General features: G+C 39.8%; 1 protein-coding gene across 3 annotated transcripts in view; it reads left to right on the top strand.

Moving 5' to 3' along the window:
• PKD2L1 (polycystin 2 like 1, transient receptor potential cation channel) overlaps window positions 1–22,860 on the top strand; it is a 61,436-nt gene that overhangs the window by 11,475 nt on the left and 27,101 nt on the right. For 2 of the 3 annotated variants that reach the window (XM_075216450.1, XM_075216449.1), the window contains exons 2-3: window positions 12,816–12,929; window positions 20,809–20,939. In XM_075216450.1, coding sequence (XP_075072551.1) covers window positions 20,820–20,939 — 120 coding nt within the window. In that variant the 5' untranslated portion in view covers window positions 12,816–12,929; window positions 20,809–20,819. Of the gene's footprint in view, window positions 1–3,929; window positions 4,290–12,815; window positions 12,930–20,808; window positions 20,940–22,860 lie in introns of those variants that run through there. The other variant, XM_075216452.1, reaches the window with a different exon arrangement.

A 22,860-nucleotide genomic window follows, 5' to 3' on the forward strand; every position in this document is an offset into this window, starting at 1 on the left:
GAGCTGCAAGCAAAAATTAGCATTGAAATTACCATACTAACGGTAATAATGCACTTCAATTACCGTAGTAATAGTAATATTGCGCACCCCGCGAGAACAACGCTGGGAATTAAATCTCCCCCATTGTGTTTCAAATGCTCTTGCAGCGGTTTATATCAAAAGCGCCCTACAGCCGTATGAGTGCCCTCCAAGCACCATTCTCAAGGGCTGCCAAATATAGTATAGTATAAACCTCCAGAGTATATAAAGGCATCTAGGCGCTACTCAATCAAATAAAAGGGATCTCGGTGGATACAGACCATGTGGCCTCAATGAGGAGTTCAATTTGCAATGTTTCTTCTAATTATTTTGGTGGTACATATTAAGGGATGACATTCATATAGTGGAAGCTATACTAATTGTGGGTGTTGACATATCGGATGCTCAATTTGTCATACTCTCCTAGATTTTCTACATTGCCATAAGAACATTTGTTTCCCTATGGTGATATTAATAAATGTTTTTAAAAGGAGTCCCGGGGTCCTGGATTTGTGTGGGATGATACCATGTCTGCTACATTTTTTACCTGGCAACCATGTTCAATTTACAAATTAATTAATAAATGTAGCTATTGGTATTCCTGTGCTTTGGAGAAGTAGGTGTCTAATGTTAGGCACTTTCTAGGGTTTGTATTAAAGCAATTATGGGTAGTGTTTTTCAAAGTGGGTTTGTTGACTATACAGAACTTTGTCGTGACCTGAATCAGTATTCGTTAAAATGCAACCAACACTGAGAATTACAGTCACATTCATATTTTCTCAACTAGACATTTTCTCAGCTCTTACACTCTTACATATCTACATCTCATCTCTTATCTCCTCAGTCTACACACTTCTAACGCCTCTTTTCAACATTTACTAGTGGAGCACTAGGAACAAAAACACTATTCAGCCCAGACCAATACTCCACTACAAGACTGCGTTCAATGTTCATTGGTTTAAACACATTGACTTCATCAATCTATTTCTAAACCAGGCCCCTTACCAATTGTTCACTATTTCTCAGCAACTTTAGCTTTGTAATTGCTCACCTGCCCACTTGATAATATTACTTTGTGACCTCTCCATACTCGTTCTGCCACTATGACCCACAACTTGTATTCAATTGCTACACTGGTTAGTCCTCTGTGTCTTCAAGTTTTCTATAATTATTCCTCCCCTGGCCCTACACCATTATGCAGTTTTCCTACCAGTTGGCCTAACCAGCCATATAGTGTTGATATACCACAGGCTAATACTGTTACTTTCCTCCACTTCTGTCTGGAGGCAATTTAATTTACGGGTTATGTATGCATTGCATGAAGCTAGCACCGTACACTTTAAGTGTATCATCATGCTTTTTAATGTGTATACAAAAAAAAAACAGCATGTGTGTACTCCCGCCCCTCCCCAGAAACTGTAATCGCACATAGCCTAGGCTGGTACCGGCAAAATCAGGGTTACAAACATCATGTGGTTTCCCGAAAAATCCGCTAGAAGAACTAGGCTATGACAGCCATGACTGGTGTCACTATAGCAGGAAAAACTGCAACTTGTTGTCCCCCTGCCGTAATGTCAACCAGTTGTAGCCCATTTGGCAGGAGGCTGAATTCCCTTAAAGAATTGGGCACACAGAAAATGTGGCTTAGAGGCAATCATTCTATCCAAACAGAGCAGCTTCACTCGGATTGGTCAGAGCGTGGGAAAGCCACTCTGATTTGCTAGAAACGGCTAAACCCTCTTGGGGTTAAGTCACAATGAATTAAATTCATTCAATTTACTTCATAAAATTGTTAGACATGGGATTAGATGTCTCTAACCAAACAGAGCGAGTTTCCTTACACTCTGACTAACCATTACACAATATTCCACTAACTGACTCTTTCCATATCTGTTAAGTACTGTATCCTCCTTTTTAGTTTCTACTTCACAGACTTGTCTCCAGCATGTCTCACATTTCTTTGTAGACTAATCAACATCTCCTTTCATTCTGTTTCTGCTGCCCTCTCTACTACTCCCTGTGCTGGCTACCTATGCCCCCAGCATCATAAGTCTTGTCCCCCAGCATAAAGCCTCCATTTTAACATTTCTGACCTGATATCCAATACACTTCTGCACGACCTGTGTGGCCCACAATGATTTCCTGCACTCCTAAGCTCTCACTGATAACTCTGAAATGTCCATAGAGCTGTACCTCATAATTGAAATACACTTTCTGAGACTATGCAACTCAAATTTGCATCATTCAACCATTCTCTTTAGACACACATTTTAAGAAAAATGTAAAGTCCCTGAATCCATCTCTATCTCATCAATCTACATATCTTGAGCCAGTGGCTTGGCACCATCTAATCTCTATATGTCTTATGCCATTGGTTTTAAACCATCTAATCTCTTTAAAACTGGTGTCAAACCATTGACATAAAATAACTCCAATCTCCCAAAATAGCCCTTGTGTCTAATTTCACCTACACATCTAGATTATGGGCTATCTACCATTTGTTCCAGTTTCTATCTGTTAGTCTGTAATTTGCTTCATTTCTACATGAACCTGTCTGATGATTTATAGATAAATTGGTTATAGCTAAAACTGATAACCCTGACTAAAGCCTCTTCCTTAGGTTATAGTTGATGCCTGCAGCTGTTTCTGCATCTTAGCTACTTACCCAACATATTGATGGCATGTGGGTTACAAAATAAATCAGGAAATAAGTAACATATACGGTTTTGAATAGTGAAAGGAAATAGATGATGCAATATCCCAATATATATCTCTGCATACCTACCAGAAGAGGATTTAAAAAAAAAACATGAGAATACAGTCTAGAACTGGAGGAAGGTGGGTGAAAGTTACCATAAGAAAGCACTTTACAGGAAGGGTGATGGATCAGTATCTACTAGCAGATGTGATGGTCAATCATATGGTTACAAAAGTTAAAGGGCTAGATTTACTAAACTGCAGGTTTGAAAAAGTGGAGATGTTGGCTATAGCAACCAATCAGATTCTAGCTGTCATTTATTTAGTATATTCTACAAAATGACAGCTAGAATCTGATTGGTTGCTATAGGCAACATCTCCACTTTTTCAAACCCGCAGTTTAGTAAATATACCCTCAAGAATCCATGGGACAAATATAATGCTATTGTGGGGACTTATAAGTAAACCACCCACCCATCCATTCATCCATCCACTATAAAAGAAAACGCAATAAGTTAAGTTCAATTGAATTATTTCTTGGTTGACTTATGCTTCATGTCAGAGTTGTAATTATTATAGACTGTACATTGTCGCAGAATACATTGCTGTTCTTATAACAACATTTCAGAATAATTTTGGATATACATATCTTTATTGTTTAAGATACCTGTACTTATAAGTGTGCAACTAGAAGCAAAAACTATTCCATAGCAAGTTTGAATTTTTGCAATAGATTCTTATTTATTTACTTTTTATCTTCCTTGTGATTTTATGTACATCTGCAATACAAGAACTTCAATTTTAAATCAGTATAGACTCAAATATCTGAGCCAAAATTATTTACCAATATTACTGTCTTTTATGTTGGAAGAAATTGTTACTCATCCATAAATGTGTATTTATTTATTGCATGCATTCTATTGTTATATTATTAACTTTATTATACAGATAAATCCTTATGCAACTGTCTGTAATAATAGTGTGTTATAAGGCTATGTAAATAATACACATAGCACATACATCAATTTGCTTCATAATATTATCCCTTCCTGCTTGCTGTCCTGTATCTGAATGTGAAAAGGAGATTGATATTAACTGCAATCACTGTACTAACAACTGTCTGAGACAACCTGTCTTTAACAATTGGCTGTTCTGTCCTATAGACAATAGCCAGCTTGAATGACACTATATAAAGACCTGTGCACTCCCAGATCTATTAGAGTCTGGTGTCGGAACTGAGTCTAATCTTTATCATAGCTGACCTGTGTACAAGAGCCAGGAAAATAAAATAAAAACTATGAACCCTGCCAAACTCAGAAGCCGGGCAGAAAATCAGTTTAAGGCTCAGGAGGAACAAGAAATGGATAATTTAGGGAAAAAAGCTTGGGATAATCCAGCCTATGATGGCTCTCCATCTCCAAAGATCAAAGCCATTTACAATCCCAAAACTGTTTTGGAAAATCCTTATGACAGTATGGACCATTTCGGAGACCCTCCGCCTTACCAGAAGGAAAAAAAGAAGAAGAGTAACCTTTGTTCACAATGCTGTTCCCATATTGTCCGGGGAATTAGAGGTAAGGGAGATGTGGTCTTTCTGTTTTATCCTGATTGTCGAAAGTGGATTCCAACCCCTGATGTTGGATAATTCAGACATTATCTTTATAATTACATTTCTGGTGTTGAATTAATTGTTGAAGTTCTATATTATAATAAAAAAAGTTAAAATTAGGTGGCAATTTTTGATTATTTTTAGAATGAAATAAAGCACAATAGTCATCTCTATAAATTCATAAATAAAGGCTTACCCTGAAGGAACCAATTCTGTAATTAGGATATACAACAGATTAAAGAAAGTAGTGTATTTTTTCTTGCAGAATTCATACACCTAATGTCTGCCTGAAAACAAAAACAAAAAAATTCTAAAACATTTGAACTGCTTCATATATAATTCAAACATTTTAACAGAACATTTGTTTCATGATGAAAATCTTTGAGAATTGATTTTTTCTTTAAACTTGCAGATATGTTGAAGCAACTAATTATCTCTTCCCAAAATAATGTTAGTGTAAGCGTATGTTGAATAGCAGAGGAGAAAGCTCTGACAATCCAGCATCTATTTATATCTTTCTACAATTACAGAGTTTTGAACTATTTAGCAGAATATTTTAAAATTCTGTTTCCTTTTCAAATGACTTATGTTGACTATCAAACTAAAGGTGGAAATTACAGAATTGTGTATAATACACTTTTTGTGTATTTTGACTGACTCACTACACAGTACACACTCCGGATACAGATTTGTGGTTGTTACACACTGATAAAGTCAACCTGCCAAAGTTAGTATTTAGAGACAAACCTGGAGCTCACTGAGAATATTGTCTTTGTACCCAGTGGACCAGACCAGGCTATAAAACATCCATATGATTAATCACAGCTTGGCTTTGTGTTCCACAAACTGACACGTTTGGGCTTTTTAAGCAAATTCATTTTAAGACGTGTAATTTGTATTAGTCAGCACTTGGATCACTACTTTGTGTATGTTCTATTTTTGTTTCTTATATGTGTTTTGTTTTCTCTCATCTCTCCTGCATATTTTGTACTATACACTTGAGTAATGGTAGAACATTGCCAGCACGGTCCTGTGAGAAAAGAATGTTTCTGTGTAGGTGATTGGTTGAAATATTGTCTTAAAACATTTGATTTTTTTTTTTTTCCTAAAAACTAACTTTAGATTTTATAGTCTGTGTTATGACATCTGTGGATTTTTGCAAGTGATTTACATAAATGACCATCTCTTGGTCCAGCTTTTGCAATGGCTGTGGTGCCCAGTAATTAGGTTCAGCTAACATTTGTCCTGGTTTGGCTTCCAGTGGAGAGTGGAGTCTCCCATCCCATAATTGGGTCACAAGTCTGAAATTGGCAACATCTCATCTTGCTCAGAGGTGACACGGCTCAGATAAAGTACAACTACATCTAAAATACCAAGATGCATTTTTGCTATATATCTATGATTAACATGCATAGATAGGTAAAAGCTCCTATGATGTATCTTGAAAGAATTTGTCATGTTTGGCATTGTATTTACATTTGCTGGGCAGCCAAGTGCAAGATATTGTTCTCTGTTATCAGCCTATTCTGGCAGAGAAGAAGCTGGATGCAAGGTCCTTCAGTGGAATTACTGCCAGGTAGTCTGCGCTTTAAAAGGATCTTTTAAAGGTATGGAATTAACAATGGACTGAAAGTGATGGAATATGAGATTCTGTGTTGGGGCCAGTTACACTTTTTTGTGTTCTCCAGCAACATTCAGATGTTACAAAATTACAGCTATGGTGTATCCTTAAGAGACTGCTTTTTTTTTCAACTATTCAGCCAAATTTTAATTTTTAAATGTCACTGCTTTTTACTACAAAATGTGTATTGTACTGAGTCTATTGGGATGTATATACTCATTGTAATCATATAGTTCTGTGCATAGGTGAACCTTGGTGTACATACATCATGACATATTTACAGAACTTGATTATAATGTTATTTTTGGCATTTTCTTCTGCAGTAAATGCTAAATTACATGGTCCACAGAATCAGAATAGTGAGAACCGTGGCAGAACGCAGCACTGCCTGCAGAGGACGACCCAGCAATGCTTCTCCATCCTCCCGGGCCCTCACTCCCACTCACTCTCAGAAAAGCGGAGGGAAAGCCTCTTCTGAGCATACATGGATCCTGCACATAAAGCCGTGACTTGGGATTCTCTGCACATGTGCCAGACCCGCGAATGCTCAGAAGATGCCCTCCAGACCGTCCTTTTGAGAGCAGACTGGAAGGTTGGGAGCCTGGAGCAGCATCGCTGGGTCCTCCCTAAAAGAGAGCGGGAAGCAAGGGCTGGCTCTCCTCCCCTCTGGGCCTCTTAGCGATGGCACCCACTGCATTGGTGGTAGTTCATCACTGGTGAGAACCACATCACCCAATCCACAGAATAACAGGAATGATACTGTTCAGTTGGTTAGTTTTGGGAAAATAGAGACCTTTCCATGGACAAATCTTTAAACCTTGGACTATCTTTTAAAATAAGGGACTGTTGGCAACTAGGGTACAATGTGTGTCCCACAGCATTAAAAATTACTTATTTGTTGTTCTTATAACTATAGTTGTAGACATTCTTTAGATTTTGTCTCTAATGTTTGTGCAAGCCCCAAGCAACAAGATCTGTGTCTAATTTTTCCACACATGTAGAAAGCCAAATTGGCAAATTGGATGAGATCCGCTTCTTCTGGTACTCCAGTCTAAGGTCATATCCGGCCTGTTAGAGCAGTCTTCTGGCCACACATGCAGACCAATAGCAGCAATTTAGTGGTAATTTCTGACCACATTTACCAACATAACCGATAATAATTCAATTGACTTTGATCAGATTATTAGCAGGCAGTGTAATTATTTTCATGCCATACACTGTGATATCAGATCAATTGCTGTATATTGATTGCAATGTTGCATCGTGTGTGGTCATTTTACTTTTTGCTAGTGAAGGACTAAGCTTATTATAGAACTCTGCCATCAGTGGTTGTGTAAACATTACTGCAGTGACAGGGAGGAGTTGTTTGGGAGGTGGAGATATTGTATACACAGAGAAGCAGGACAGGTTTGTGCTAGAAGACAAGCAGGTTTGAGCCCAATATGTTTGGGAAGACTTATGAGCTTTTGTAGAGGTATTGACCAGGCAACAAAGAACTCACAATGGTGTGTGGGTCTGCAGAGGAGCAACAACTGCTCCTTCGCAGTGACTCACGGTCATGTCATATTGACTATTACTGAATATTGCTTCTTAAAATGTAGAGATCATTACCGGTATATTGAAATAAAACTTGTAAAGACCGTTTGCATTAAATCATTTTGTCGCAATCATACTTATTACACATATTACTTGTCGTATTGAAATGTAACACCTGTTAGGAATTTGAGAAGGTTTGAAAACCAGAAACCTTTTTACACTCCTCTCTTTATGCGTCTTTTTCAAGCACACTGAAACAAACTTTACCCTTTTGTGTTAAAAATCCAGAACGCCTAATTGTTGGAAGGCAGAGGTTGCAGATATAGAGGGTTCAGGAGGTCAGTTCAAAAACTAATGCTGACATGGGTCATTTATGCCCAAAATGTGGAATATCTGGGCAAAAATGTTGGGGGGGGGGGGGGGGGTTCTCTATGTAATGCTGTTTGCACATTAAACTCAAGTTACATTTTAGGCTGTAAAATGGATGGGCCGCGGGCAGGTTAAGGGGTGCCTGTCTCACTAACACCAGAGTTAGATTAGAGGGGACCAGTTACATGAACATACAGTACCTTTATGGCAAAAATGATATGTAGTGCACAGTATATGTCATAGGAATTGTGTAAAGTAGTATGGTGTGCAAGGTGATCAGCTGAAACAGACAATAGCATGCTAATATAGCAGAAATAAACGTTAAATATAAAAGTTGCGAATGCCCTTCTACTGTGACAATGTGAACACTTCAGCTATCCCATACAAGGAGTTACTATTAGAGCCTTGTTGACTTGCATTGGATCTATTAGTAATTGAACATTTGATCTATTAGTAATGAGCATAAAGAAAAATTATTTATTTCAATATGTTACCAAGGAAAACCCTAAGAATGTTCTAAAAATAAAAAAATATGTGTTTAATATTAAAAAGATATTTGCTGCAATTGCTCCAGAAAATCTATGTCATAGTAGTGTCATATCTAGAAATCTGTCTGTAAATGTTATAAAGGTAAAATATCTACTTTTTCCATCTTGGCTGCTCTTTTGAGAAAGCTTTAATATACCACAATAGTGTTTTTCCTTCTGTTTTGCAGAATAGTTATAGGAGCTCATCAGTGTCTTAAAGTTTTGCAGGTTGAAAATATTCTGATGCATGTATAATATTCCCAGCACTGTCCTTTGTGACTTCAATGCATAGTAGTTTGGGAACTGTGAAATCACCTTAAGGTTTCAGTAATTACACTGTTCTGGAGTATCCTTACTAGGGACTATGGGATAGAATTACCAAACCTTCTAAAAAGGAAATGTGGAGGTGTTGCTAATAGCAACCAATCAGCTTCTAGCTTTCATTTATGTCGTACATTGAATAAAATAATAGCTAGAATGTGGTGCTATGGACAATTGTCCTTTTTAGAAGGTTTGATAAATCTGATAAGAGGAGCTAAGGAGATTGACAGGCTAAGCTCCATAGCAACACTAAGCAATGAAACCATTCTTATGGGAGAAAAGACTTCTGGGTAATGCATATGGAAGTTTATTGTGTCATTGCCCCATCTACTGGATCTCTAAAGGATGAAATGTGTTTGTACAATAGAAGCAATATCACTGGAACAAAAAGACTTATTTATGAACTGGTCCCAAAGTGAAAGTAGATTGGACATTGATGTGCGCTATGTGCATGTTCTGGAGACTCTGTAGGCACAAATGTAGGTGCAGATTAATATTACGGGGGTGTTTCCACAGACCATATTATTTAAATTAGAATCTTCAAAAGGAAAGAGAACTTGTGGGGGGGGGGGGGCCGACTCAAATGGCTGCCTTGTAAATGTTATTACCCAGAAGTCCCTTCTTCTTGTGGAGCCGCTTATTACCACTACAGACAGTACACTGAACCTGTTAGCCATGCAATTCACACTTTCTCTGAAACACCTATTTAGAATTATATTTCTAGTTTAAACTATAATAGAAAAAAATGTGTTCCTATAAGTTTTCATGGACAAGGAGGGTCTTTTATGGTCACAAGCTTAATACACTGTAGTGCAACCGGTCAGTAAGTGAGAAATGATAAAAAAAATAATTGTGTCCATCATGTGCCTCCAAGCTGGGATAAACAAAATCTTAATCTCCTGCTTTTTTAAATATGCCCCCTGTTCTTATGGCAATGAGATACCAACCTGAAGCCAGTCAGATCATCACAATGCTCACAGCAGCACATAATATTTCAGGAGATGTCTACTTATGTTGTGGGAGGCAGTGACCTGTCCACTCCTGGGATTGTGTTAGTGGGACAGGGTTACATGTGGCAGGACCAGAAGGGATGCAGAGGGAGCAGGGTTCTCCAGCAGTACAGAATCTATCAGGCTGAATAGGGAGGACAGTGATGTCAGGCACACCTCTATATGAGACGTGGTTCATACATACAGCTTGTTACACATATTTATAATCTTTTATTAAGGCACATTTTATCTTCCTAACTGGCTGATGACAGCTATAAACCCTGCAATAAATAAAATAAATGAAGGCATGTGTGATGAAGCGGCGTCAATGAGTAACTCTTGCCATGCGGGCTGAAGTACAGTATTTTGGCCTCTGGGGTTTTGCATGTTTGTTTTTTCTGGTCCTTTCCATCCAAAACACCTGCAGAGCATTGATCACCTGGACATCTATTCCCTGCAGTAATAGCATTTACTTACATAGATAGAAATGTTGGGGTTTGTGGGTGGAGTAGGGGGAGAGATGTTACTGACGTATTATATGTAAATGCTGAAAGAGGCAAATTAACTCTGCGTTTACTTCTATATAATGCTACTTCATGGGTATAATCTAATGTAAATCTGATATATGTCAGGCATCTAATTTGCGGTTGTGTATAAAATACTGTTATGTGGTCATTTTGTGCCTTGATATATTTGGTACGATTCTGCATTAATTTTTTTTTCTTTCTTAAATAGCAATTTAAATTAACATTTGTTTCTCCTTACATGTCTGAATACAAACATACTGGTAGTATTAAAACTGCTCATAGGGATCGTCCTGCCTATAAGTGGGTGCAGCATTAATGCAGCAACCCTTCACTCTCTATGGTAGTTCAGTGGTAAACGGACTGGGGTGAGCACATAGAGTGTGATTAATGCTACTGGAGCTCTAGGTGCTCATCTAACACAAGCACGCTCCACCTGTAAATGCACTTTCCCTTGTGTCTAGGTAGTGCAAAAGATTTCCCATTGGAAGTAATGGCCAGCACCTCAGTCAGACATTCACCTTCCATTTTTGGAAGAAATCAAGTGAGAATGGCCGGAGTCATATTTATTTAGAAATCATGTACACATCTGGGAGAGCTTTCACAACAGCATACATGGGTGAAAGTAGGAATTTGTTGGCTCCACAGCAACATTTTGAAGGGTTCCCTAAAGTTTCCTAGGGAGGAACACGTCATCATCCTCTATGAATCCCTCCCCTCCCCTCACCTTACCAGGTCAGTAACCCCACCTCCTCTTGCACTCCCCTCTGCACTTCCCACAAGGGAACATCAGATTTGCCACTCTGTGCAGAATTTAATTTTGGAGCTTCAAAAGCCTTGTGGGTGTCAGCCATACCTGCCTACTCTCCTGGAATTCCCGGGAGGCTCCCGAAATTCAGGGAGTCCTCACGGACTCCCGGAAGAGTGGGCAAAACTCCTGAAATGTAGCGAAGTTCTTTCCTATAGTGGGAGCGGGGCCATGGTGACGTGAAATGTCACCACGCCCTCCTCCTAGCCCATGTCACATGACTTCTCCCGCGGATATCTTAAAAGTGGGCGTGTATGGTGTCAGCGGTCACATGTCAGGGAGTTCATCATTCAGAGTAGATGGCAGAAAGACGCAAGGCCCAGAGCAGCATGGGTGGTATCTACACAGGGCCCCCACTCAGCTACTGGATCTCATAACAACTGTTACTCCAGTAGTTAGAACCCATGCTAGCATAGATTCACAATGCATGTAATATGGGGGACTACGCTGGTATTTAAAGCTTAAAATAATTTTAAAAAAAAACTTAAAATATGTTAAATGCATAGAACACAATAAAATTTTGATGAGAAAGTTTTCTTATCGGTACACATTTCTTTCTTCTTGGTAATTACAATTCTCATATATCAAGAGAATACATAGCTTAACCATTTCTTACAGAAACTAGCACCAATACTATAAACACACTTTCTATTCCTTTTCTATTTAATATGTTTTGTAAGTCACATGCAGAAATGTCTTTAACTCATGGAAGTCTGGCTGTTCAGGTCTGGTTCCACAGAGAAAACAAAGAGCAAGGAAACATGAGCAGATTTTAAACTGACCGTGACTAAGTACGCTAGATATAGACTTGGGCGTGTACTGAGGTGTATGTGCACATCTGTGAATATATAACTATAGATGAATCATGAGGAAAAATTTATTCTTTTAATCTATTCTCAAAGAGACACGATTACCAATATTGTATATAATTTGCATTATCTTTAAATTAGAGGCAGAACTAGCGAGCTGTGGGCCCCAGTGCAGGGAAGCGGGGAGGAGGGAACTAGGGCCCTGTGCAGTGCCCCCATTATCTCCATGGACCATAGTGTACCGCATCTGCTGCACCGATGGTAGTTTCGCCACTGGTTTAAATATTGTATACCTTCCCCACACTAGTACTTGGGTGGGACTCCTGCTGCTTGCTCAATACAGCAGGATCCTGTAATTATTATTGGGGAACTCTTCTAATCAGTAATGACCAATGAGTAGCTAGAAATGACAGTATTTCGGCACTGTGACCATCTGAAGCCATTTCCAGCCATGTCATCTGAAGCCATTTCCAGCCATGTGTCAGATTCTCCTGCAGGTAACTTGAGTTTTTGCTCCAAATATTATGCATTCAAAAACATACACATTGCCTTTTATTTTCTCCACACAGTGGAGGCAGCCATTTTGTTGCGGAATTAATATTCATGAGAACAAGTGATGACAGTAGTCTTAGTGAATTGACATGCTGCATTCTCTTTATTATATCCAACAAAATAACTACTCCGTTGGGATGTCATTGGTACCTAGTGAATTCATAGACCGCATTATGATGAAAGTTGGCTCATCCTGCAAAATGGCTGCCTTCACTGTGTGTGGGATACAGGTGGACTAATGCTATGCTAAATGTATTTCAAAGTGGGATGTTTAGACAAAAACAACAATAAAAAATAAGTTTATAATGGTTTTTTTTGGGAAAGTTTTTATATGTAGTCTTAATTTGAGGTAAATATGATAAGATGTGGAAAGGATGTGCAGCAAAAGAATGCATCAATATGTTTTGTTTTAACTTAGCCATTTTATTTTCACAGGACTTTGGGGAACAACTTTAACTGAAGATACAGCAGAAAATCGAGAGCTTTTTGTGAAAACCACACTAAGGGAATTACTTGTCTATATTATCTTCCTGGTGGACATCTGTCTCTGTAAGTCAGAAGATAAGTGACCATTTTGATGGGATTGTAACAATTACGTTTCTTAGGTCATCTTGTGTGTTCTTTTTTTTTTCTTCCAGATGTCCCCCAGCCCTACCTCTATTGCTGTTATTATAAATATTTGATATATATATATTTATCGGTGCACAACTTAAAAGTGCTAAAAGGTTGCATTGATAGTTTATTTGTATAGCAATAACCCATGCCACAGTGTCATACATAAAACAGTCCCACGGTACATAATCTTTGGAAATTAAAAGTTGGTGTGATGAAAGATCAATTCTTGGTAAATTTTACTACTCTTAATTAATGTGGGTGTGTTCTATGTTCTGAACAGTGTTTCTAGCAGTTGTTGTTATTATTATTTTTATTATTATTATTATTATTATTAGCATTTATTTAAACACTAATCAGCCACAACATTAAAATACTGACAATTGATATGAATATCATTGATTATCTCATTACTGTCAAGGGGTGAGATATAATAGGCAGCAAGTGAACAGTCAGTTCTTGAAATTGATGTGCTGGAAGCAGGAAAAATGGGTAAGCGTAGGAACTGAGCGACTTTGACAAGGGCCAAATTGTGATGGCTAGAGGACTGGGTCAGAGCTTTCTCCAAACCAGCAGGTCTTGTTGGGTGTTCCCTGTATGCAGTTGTAAGTACCAACCAAAAGTGATCCAATGGGTTCTGGATGGCAACGGGTGGTCAGCAATTTGAAAGCGAGTAGCTAAGGTATCCATCAACACGAGTGTCTGGGAAACAGCTTATGAAGTATACTCGAGGTGATACTTGATCCCAACCAAGCTCCACCGCTATTAATAGCTTGAGCTTGTAAGAAAGCTCTTCGCCCTACCTGACCTGAACTGATAAACCGATTATGGCACATTTCATCCATGGAATATATCACAGCTCTCCTTAATGACTCGCTCTCCAAATTCCACAAGACATTCACCCCATGGTATAGACTACATGTCTCCCCTATCCTGGGTTACGGGTAACGGAGAAGTGTTGCATGGGTGGGGGGGGGGGGTCCAAGAGTTCTCAATTTCCCTTTCTTCCCAAAAAATTTCCCTTACAATATTATTGAAAAACTCACTTTGATGTGTTTAATTCATTTTACAACTTATATTGTGGAACTAATGTTTCTGTAATACTTTTTTTCTTTTTACAAATATGTTCTACAACATTGTTTTTTGTACGAAGTGTGAAAATGAAAAAAAGGAATCCAAGGAAAGACAACCGGTGAATCAGCGACATGAACATGAGCACCCAAGGTTCATTCATGCTCATGGAGAGTGACTGCAAGCATGTCTGGTCCAATCCCACCAATTTGTGTGCTACTGTAGCACAAATTGCTGAAAAAGTTAATGCTGGCTATGATAGAATGGTGTTAGAGCACACAGTGCATCCCTCTTGCTACGTATGGGGCTGCATAGCAGAGTGCCCATGCTAAGCACTGTGCACTGCTGAAAGAGCCTACATACAATCAGAATTGGAAAGCAGATCACCAACACCAGAACTGGACCATGGAGCAATGAAAGAAGTGACCTGGTCTGATGAATCGTGTTTTCTTTTATATTATGTGGACGGCCGGGTGCATATGCATCGTTTACCTGGGGAGATGGCACCAGGATGCACTATCGGAAGAGGCAGTGTGTTGCTCTGAGCAATGTTTTGCTGGGAGACCTTCAGTCCTGGCATTCATGTGGATGTTACTTTGACACATACCACCTACCTAAACATTGTTGCAGACCAAGTACACCCCATTCATGGCAACAGTATTTCCTGATGGCAGTAGCCTCTTCCAGAAGCATAATTCTCCCTGCCACCCTGCAAAAATTGTTTAGGAATGGTTTGAGACGAAGAGTTTAAGGTGTTAACTTGGCCTCCAAATTCCCCAGATCTGAATCTGATCGAGCATTTGTGGGATGTGCTGGAAAAACTAGTCTACGCCATGGAGGCCCCACCTCCCAACTTACAAGATTTAAAGGATCTTCTGCTAAGGTCTTGGTGCCAGATACCACAGGAGACCTTCAGAGGTCTTCTGGAGTCCATGCTTCGATGGGTCAGAGCTATTTTGGTGGCATGCTCCACAGCGCTTTACAGTAGTAATAAAACAAGACTTGCATTAACAGATTGACAAAGTGGTTATATGGCACTGCTCCCAAGCTTACAATCTATAAAAAATAGGAGTTTGATGCATAAGGTTAAGTGTCACAGATTTCAAATTGGTTGTTTAAGTACAGAAGGAGAGCAAATGTGAGTTTCAAGTGAACCATGTAAAGAAGTGGTAATTGGGTAATTATATTGGTCGTTATGTAATGGGGCCTATTCGTTCTCAACCAATCCACCTGCCATTTACACCGCACCTTCAGCAACAATTCTGCATACACCACTTTGATCTGGGGGAAAGATGGCAACAATTACTCAAGCTGAAGTACAGTGTGGAAGGAAACGGGGAGTGTCCGAGGTGATGGGTGGGATTAGACTAACTGCACTCTACAACACCTTGATTTTTATCTGGACTTGGGGCTACAGATATTTGTAATAGGGTAGACTCCCTCTATCTCCCAGGGTGCTGACATTCTGCATTCTGCCTTTAACCCCCCCTATATCTACCCTCCTCTTCATAAGGGACTCTTCATAAATTGTGGCTGCCTATTCCTGCCTATACCAGGGGTCATTAACAGGTAGCTCGCGCCACCAGACACAGTCCTCCCTTCTGCCAGGGACCGGGGAAGGAGGAGGTCAGTCCCAGGTAACTAAAAATGACTTCCTCCCTAAGCACGGGAATCCAGAGTCTTTATAGACTCGGGCTCCCATAACCAGCGCTGACTCTTTCCTGCCATGTAGCTTGTCTCCTCCTCCTAATATCACAATGACGCAGACAGCCATGTCATCGCTTGCCCCACAGATGAGCCAGTGCCTTGTTTCCACCAAAGCTATTGGGGGAACAGGCCTGCCTTTGGCGGCTGCGGAAGTCTCCCCAAGGAGTTGCTGTACCAGGTCCCAAAATTCCTCATGGCGGCCCAGTCTACACACAGTTGTAAAGATTTCCCATTGAAAGTATAGGGCAGTTTTGCTAAAAGAAATCTAATTGTTGTATTTGGCCAAAGAGGCAAGTGCCTTATTGTGGTCTGCAGTCAGCACGTTACCCTCCAGTCTGCCCAGTTCCACCCATAAGAAGAAGACAATTTTGCTCACCTGCAATAGACACAATCTTCATACACCAATCTGTACATTTACACATATAAACATGGGGGAAATAGTCACGTGACATGGGTGGTGTAATGCTGAATAGAAGACTGCCGGACTTTGCCAGTCAACAGGGTCAGCATGATACGGGGCATAAAGCACATTATAGGAAATGCCTGCAAGTAGTCATGCTGAATAGTGAGTGTGTTCTAATTGAGGATTAGGATAGTATGATAATGAACAGGATGGCCCAGTTATGAATACTTTTGTACATCTATGAGATATATTACATTAATAACTGTGGACCTAATTTAGAAAACTCACTGTATATACATTAGAAACCGCCTTAATTGTATACGTTTGTGTCAAGATGGTCCACCAAGTGTATGTCAAGTTGCATGTCTGTACTCCGCTCTTGGGAGATGTTTCCTTAAACATGAAGCGCACCTAGGTTTGCAGGGAGGTGTAAAAACCTGAATACACTGTGCAAAAGTGTTAACATCAGTCCAACCTAGTTTCATTTTATAATCACCCATTTCATTAAATTAATATTTACATTTTTCTTCTAAAATATAGTTCGGCTTAGCCTCAATTTTGGCTTAAATTACTAAATTAATTTTTACATTGGGCAAAGTGCTTCTCAGCTGAAATGCAACTGGAAGATACGAATTGCTCTCAATAAAAGTATAGAACGAGACCTGTTTTTGTGGAGTGAAAATGGCTGTGCTTCCTTCTGTAAATGAAGGAGTGTTCTCCTCTCCTGTCTCGTGTCAATAAGCTCTTTCTGAAAGATGAACTATCAGGACAGTAGGTGCATCAGTGAGCCTATTCTGCACTTAGCAAGGACTGTCCTCAGTGTGCCCAACTCATTCTATCGACTGATGCAAGCGTCTGTACCTCGGCAAAGGCCACCATCTTTCTCCACAACACCAAGTGAATTTATGGAAAAAAATCAGAGAAAGAAATTAAGTTACCAGATCTCAAGAAAATAAATAATAATGTAACCTAAAAGTGGTCATTATCCCCTTCAGAAGCCATTTAGATGCATACTGCTCGATGAGCAAGGCTGGGGTGTTAAGGGTTAAATGTCTAAGCCAATGGAAGAAGCGGGGCAGAAAAGAACAGCTTTCTATGAGCCTCCTACCTCTTGCCATTCCCTTTTAGCATCCAAAGTGATCATGTCTTAAAGAGGCTACATTTAAAAGTTGAAAAATTATATTCATCATTGTTTAAAAAAAAAAAAAAAAAAAATACAAACTTTGAAAGGGCTCATCTGTTAAATGAGTTTCTTGATAAACTTTTAGAAATGTTGCATAACATTGAATTATAACTGGAATTGTAAGTCTACAGCATACTTACCTACTTTTGAAGGCAGCTGTCCGGGAGGGGGGCCGTCGCGGGCGGCGTGACCACACGTGGTGCGTCATTAGGCTCCGCCCCCTGTCAATCTTAGGTAATTATAGCCAATCGCAGCGGGGGGGGGGCACGATGCCCTGTTTAACCCCACCCCCACGATCTACAAGAAGGGGGACAGCTGGACCCGGGACTTTTGCCTGCTCTCTCGGGAGTCCGGGAGAACTCCCAGGACATTCCGGGAGAGTAGGCAACTATGGTCTACAGAACAAGTACAGATATATATCTCATACATAAATACACAATGAACAGGAAAAGATAACTGCCCAAACACTATTAGGGGTTCTCTTCAGTTTATTTTAGGGATTCACCTTGGCCCAGGTCAGATTACACCACTACTTGACATTGCAAGCAAGAGTGCAGCTACCGTCATGGCATTCAATCCAGCTGCTCCAGGGGCCCAGCAGTGAGGAGGGTCCAGTGATGCATGACCATCCGCTTTGTAGGCCCCCACTATACTTTTCTGAGCATGCACTGTGATGGGTCTTAGGTGAAGTCAGCTGATACACATCACCAGGTCTTCCCCTCCAAAATAATTCTGCTAACTACGTACCTTATCATAGATCTGACAAACAAAATGTCAATTGTATTGTGTTTCCTCAACTGTCCATGTTTGTAAATGATCCTTTATGTCATAAAGAACAACAAATTCTTAAATCATGCATTAACTACTGTTGTGTATTTTACATAAGATCCCCATATTATTGTAGGCATGTCACTTGTACCTTACTATCTTATCCTAGGAAGTCTGGTCTAATGGCTTAGTAATGAATGCTAGGGATGAAATTACATGACTGTGAGTTTACTCTGTCTAACTGGACAATTCTCTATGTTGTACAAACATTTAAAAACAAACAATGATATAAATATAGTTGTGTGGTATAGATCTATTGTACTGGACAACACCTGTTTCTTTTCTTGTGGATTGTTGAGTTGGTATTGTCAGAGGATATATTTTTATATATTTGTGTGTATATTTATCAGTGAGACATTATTTATTGATATAAATTGAGTAAGGAGCATTATTCTGTTACAAAAGATTGCTTGTAAAGAATGTCTGGGAAAATGAAGCAATACAGCAATTTCCTGGCTTAAAGATCCTCTGATAACAAGTTTTCTGTACAACATTGTGCCTTATGCCCCCAGAGAACAGTTAGCTCATAAGAGAGCATGTTATCCAATGTGCCGGTGTATGCATTATGCTATTTTGCTTCTGCTCGCACAGCAAGAGAGCTCTGTGATAGAGAGCAACCCAGTCTCTACTCTGACAGTCCAGTTCACAAACTCGAGCCTTGAGAATGCATTATGTTTACTTTCAGGCTGGCATCTTGTATAACTCGCATGAATCTCAGTCTTCTCTTCCGTTCTGTTGTTTTCGGAATATTGAGATTTCATTGACTGGAGTCCTAAACCCATGAAATGACAGAGTTTTTAGATGTGTATGAATTAATTGTTCTCTGCTGGCAACTGTACTGCATCTACTTAACAAACACAATTTGGGGTTTACTGGGGCTACTTAAATATTGTTTCCAGTATAAAGGTCATTTTACAAAATATAACAATAATTTTTCCATGTACTGTACATACATAAATTCTAGAAACCGCAATGGGGAAAGTGATGATATTAACATGTTCCATAGATACAAAACTTTACATTAGGAAATGCATGAACAGGTGTTTTAATGCAGTTTCTTGTGTTTAAAATATGGTTGAAATGCCGTGAGTACTGTGGAATGGTTTTTGAGTTAAGTTGGGTACTTGGGCTAGACCCACTGGTACACTTTCTATAACCGGATAGTCTCTTGTCTTGTCTTGTCCCCCCCCTCCCCCCCTCTCTATCCGTCTGTTTTTCTTGTCTGTTCTCTTTGCCGTCTTCGGCTTATGTATACTGGGTCATAAGATGTGATGTTGTCTGTACCAATATTTTTTCTCATTTTTATTTACTTGTTTAAATGTTTATCTAAGCAGTGTGGATTGTTCAATATAACTGATCTGCTGTATGTACTCTGCAACCACTGCTATGTTTGTAATATGCTTTTCCAAAAAATTCAACAAAAAGCATTTGAGTTAAAAAATATGGTTGAAATGAAAACAATTGTGTGTATAAATATATACAAATGAGAAGTTCAATGAATGAGTTTACATCATTGTATTATACTGAGTGTCTAGTTCAGATCCTCCCCCTATTTAGTATATCTACTATATACTATTTGTGGAAAGATAAAACATTGGCCAAACATTTTCATGGACATTTACAGCAACATTCACACCTGCAAAAAATGCTACTAAGGAGAAGCATAAGAACAAAGCAATGGAGGTGATGTACAAAGTGCACTCTATGAGCAGCGCAAAACGCTTTGTGCTGTATCTGTGTGCCAGGATATCTCACGTCTAGGTGCACAACTACTCTGCACTCTTGGGAGATATCAGTGCAAAATACAAGTGTGTCTATGTCTGCGGAGAGAGGATAAAATCTGAAGAGGTGTACTGTGTGTAATTGCGCCCTAATAAAAATATGGGATGATACTGATCTGCACCAGCTGGTGCTAAAATCTATTTCTTTTGCAGAGTGGAAATGGTCCACAAAATCTAGGTGCACCATTTCTACTACTCTCAGAGGAGCAGGCAGGGGAGATGTCTGGGTCTCCAGAAACCCCTCCCCTCTGCTAACTAGGTGCCCCACATAGAGGCACTGTACTATACAGCAGCCGCGGCGCTGTCAAAGAAGCAGCACCGCCATGGACGCTTCTTTGACAGCGCCGCGGCTGCTGTATAGTACAGAGCTGCCGAAACGGAGCTGCTGCGCATCTCTCGCATGGTTTGGGTTTTTTTTGGGTGGGGGAAACCCCCCCCTAACAATCCTGCGTGCGCCCCTGACTCTGTACTTTGCAAGGAAACTGCCCCCATCAGCCAAATTTCTGCTACTCTGTTGCCATCATGCTCCATAAACCGGTGCCCTATGGTGGGAATCAATGGAGTTATATGGGGACCAGCACATGTCATTTTCTGTGTTAAATCTGACATTCCCTTTGTCAAGGTAGAAATCAGTGCACATGTACTGATGGAGGTAAACTGCACCGGAAAAGGGGTGATGCAATTTGTAAACAACCTTCAATGTACTGTATATTATGAAAAATATATTTTTTTTCTAATACAATAGTTAGGAACATTCAGTTATGTTTACTGTACAACAGTACAAATTGTTGATAATTGTATGATAAAAAGCAAGACATATGTTACAATCTATTGTCTTTTCAGTGACTTATGGGATGACGAGCTCTAACACTTACTATTACACAAATGTGATGTCTACACTTTTCCTGAACACACCATCATCTGACACTGGAGTTACTTTTCAGACTATTGGCAGCATGAGTGATTTTTGGTCGGTGAGTAGAAATATGTAATGGCCGCGTCCACTGTATGTATAGACAGCGGTTACACTTTAATCATTTCTTATCATCATCATCATTATCATATTTTATTTTTAAGGTGCCACTAAACTCTACAACACCTAATAGTCAGAATCACAAATCATACAGAATACAAATCACACATAAAACAGAACAAGTACATACAAGGATGACAAAGTAGGTGGAAGCGTTAGACAAGGGGCCCAGCTTGTGAGCGCTGGCAGTGTAGAGGGAGAGGGCAATGCTGAGACATTAACAGATAGTGGGACATGGAATCGGATCTAGTAGACCATGCAGAGAGAGTAGTATCAGGTCAAGGTAGGATAGTCTATAAGGGAAGCCAGGGGCAAATGCAGGATTTGTAGAGAGGGTTTCCACGCCACACCACCAGTGGGTGTGACCAGCATGCATGGTGGCGTGGCTATTACTCTCCAACTCTTCCTATCCCCGTCATATACACGGGCAATGCTGCGTGCCCTGCTGTTAGGTGCACACAGCTCTCCCTGTCTGAGCAGAGCCTTGTGAAGCCGGACATACCTCCCAACTGTCCCTACAGTCAGAACAGTTGGCAGACTGTCCTGCTCTCTCCTACCTGTTCTTGCTGCTTTCACTACTTGTTGCTGCTGCTCGTGTCCTAAGCTCAGTTGCTGCTTGTCTGGATCTGGGAATGTTGGGTCCCTGTTTGGAAAAAGTACAGGTAAATGACATAGAATCCCAGCAATGAGTGAAGACCGTAGTCCTCCCTCCCCCAAAGCAGCCCGATATTAAATCAAAAGCACCCACATTTAATAATTAGGCCTCCCAGCAACCAACCTGGACAGTAAATTAATGTCATTCACCTATAATAAAAATAACCATTTCCCCCCCCCCCCCAAAAAAAACAACATTACATTAATAGCATTTACATTTAATAAAGAAACCTATTTCCTCTCAAACATTAAATAATTAACATTCACTTTTAAGAACTAGCTCTCTTTCTCCCCAAACTCAGCCACACAATTAGTTAATAGCACCCAAACCACCCCAGCATTAAATGGATATTCCCATCGTCCCACCCTTAATAGGTCCGGCATAACCCCACTATTAAATTAAATAAATTAACCTTCGCCCCATCAATAAATTAAAAGCTCCCACTCTCAACCTACTATTAAAATTATTATTTCACACCCCATCCACATCACATAAAATACCCCCCTACACTTACATTAAAATTCCTTTCCCCCTTCTCCACACTTATATTAAAAGTCCCTCCAAGCCTAGGTTTACAAGGGAACTATTGTACTTATACTTTAAATTCCCCCACTTACATTAAAAGCACATGAGAAACCCCCTTCCCCCCCCCACACACACACACACACACACACTCACATTCACACACTCACACACATTCCGGGAGAGTTGGCAAGTATGCTCTTAATCTATAATTGCTGACAGGCAGTTTCAGATCTCTCCTGTATAGTGGATACATTAAGACATATATGTGCATATATGTGATATGTGCGTGTATATTATACATCATGAAAGACAATTCATTTTGATGCTCTCTAAAGTATCAAGCACATAGGGCAATGTATGCTACTGCTCTAAGCTCATATGTACATACATAGTAGATTCATTTGACCTTAGAGAGAGAGAGAGAGAGAGAGTGTGTGTGTGTGTGTGTGTGTGTGTGTGTGTGTGTGTGTGTGTGTGTGTGTGTGTGTGTGTGTGTGTGTGTGTGTGTGTGTGTGTGTGTGTGTGTGTGTGTGTGTGTGTGTGTGTGTGTTAAAACTGTACTGTGGAATTAGTGGTGCTATATAAATAGCCACTGCTGCTGATGATACATATATGGTTATAATTAGCATCTATAATAACATCAGAAGCATTATTCCATTTGGAGATGCACCACTAGGGGGAC

Source organism: Mixophyes fleayi, chromosome 6 (genome assembly GCF_038048845.1).
Source record: "Mixophyes fleayi isolate aMixFle1 chromosome 6, aMixFle1.hap1, whole genome shotgun sequence".
In the NCBI taxonomy this organism is placed as follows: Eukaryota; Metazoa; Chordata; class Amphibia; order Anura; family Limnodynastidae; genus Mixophyes; species Mixophyes fleayi.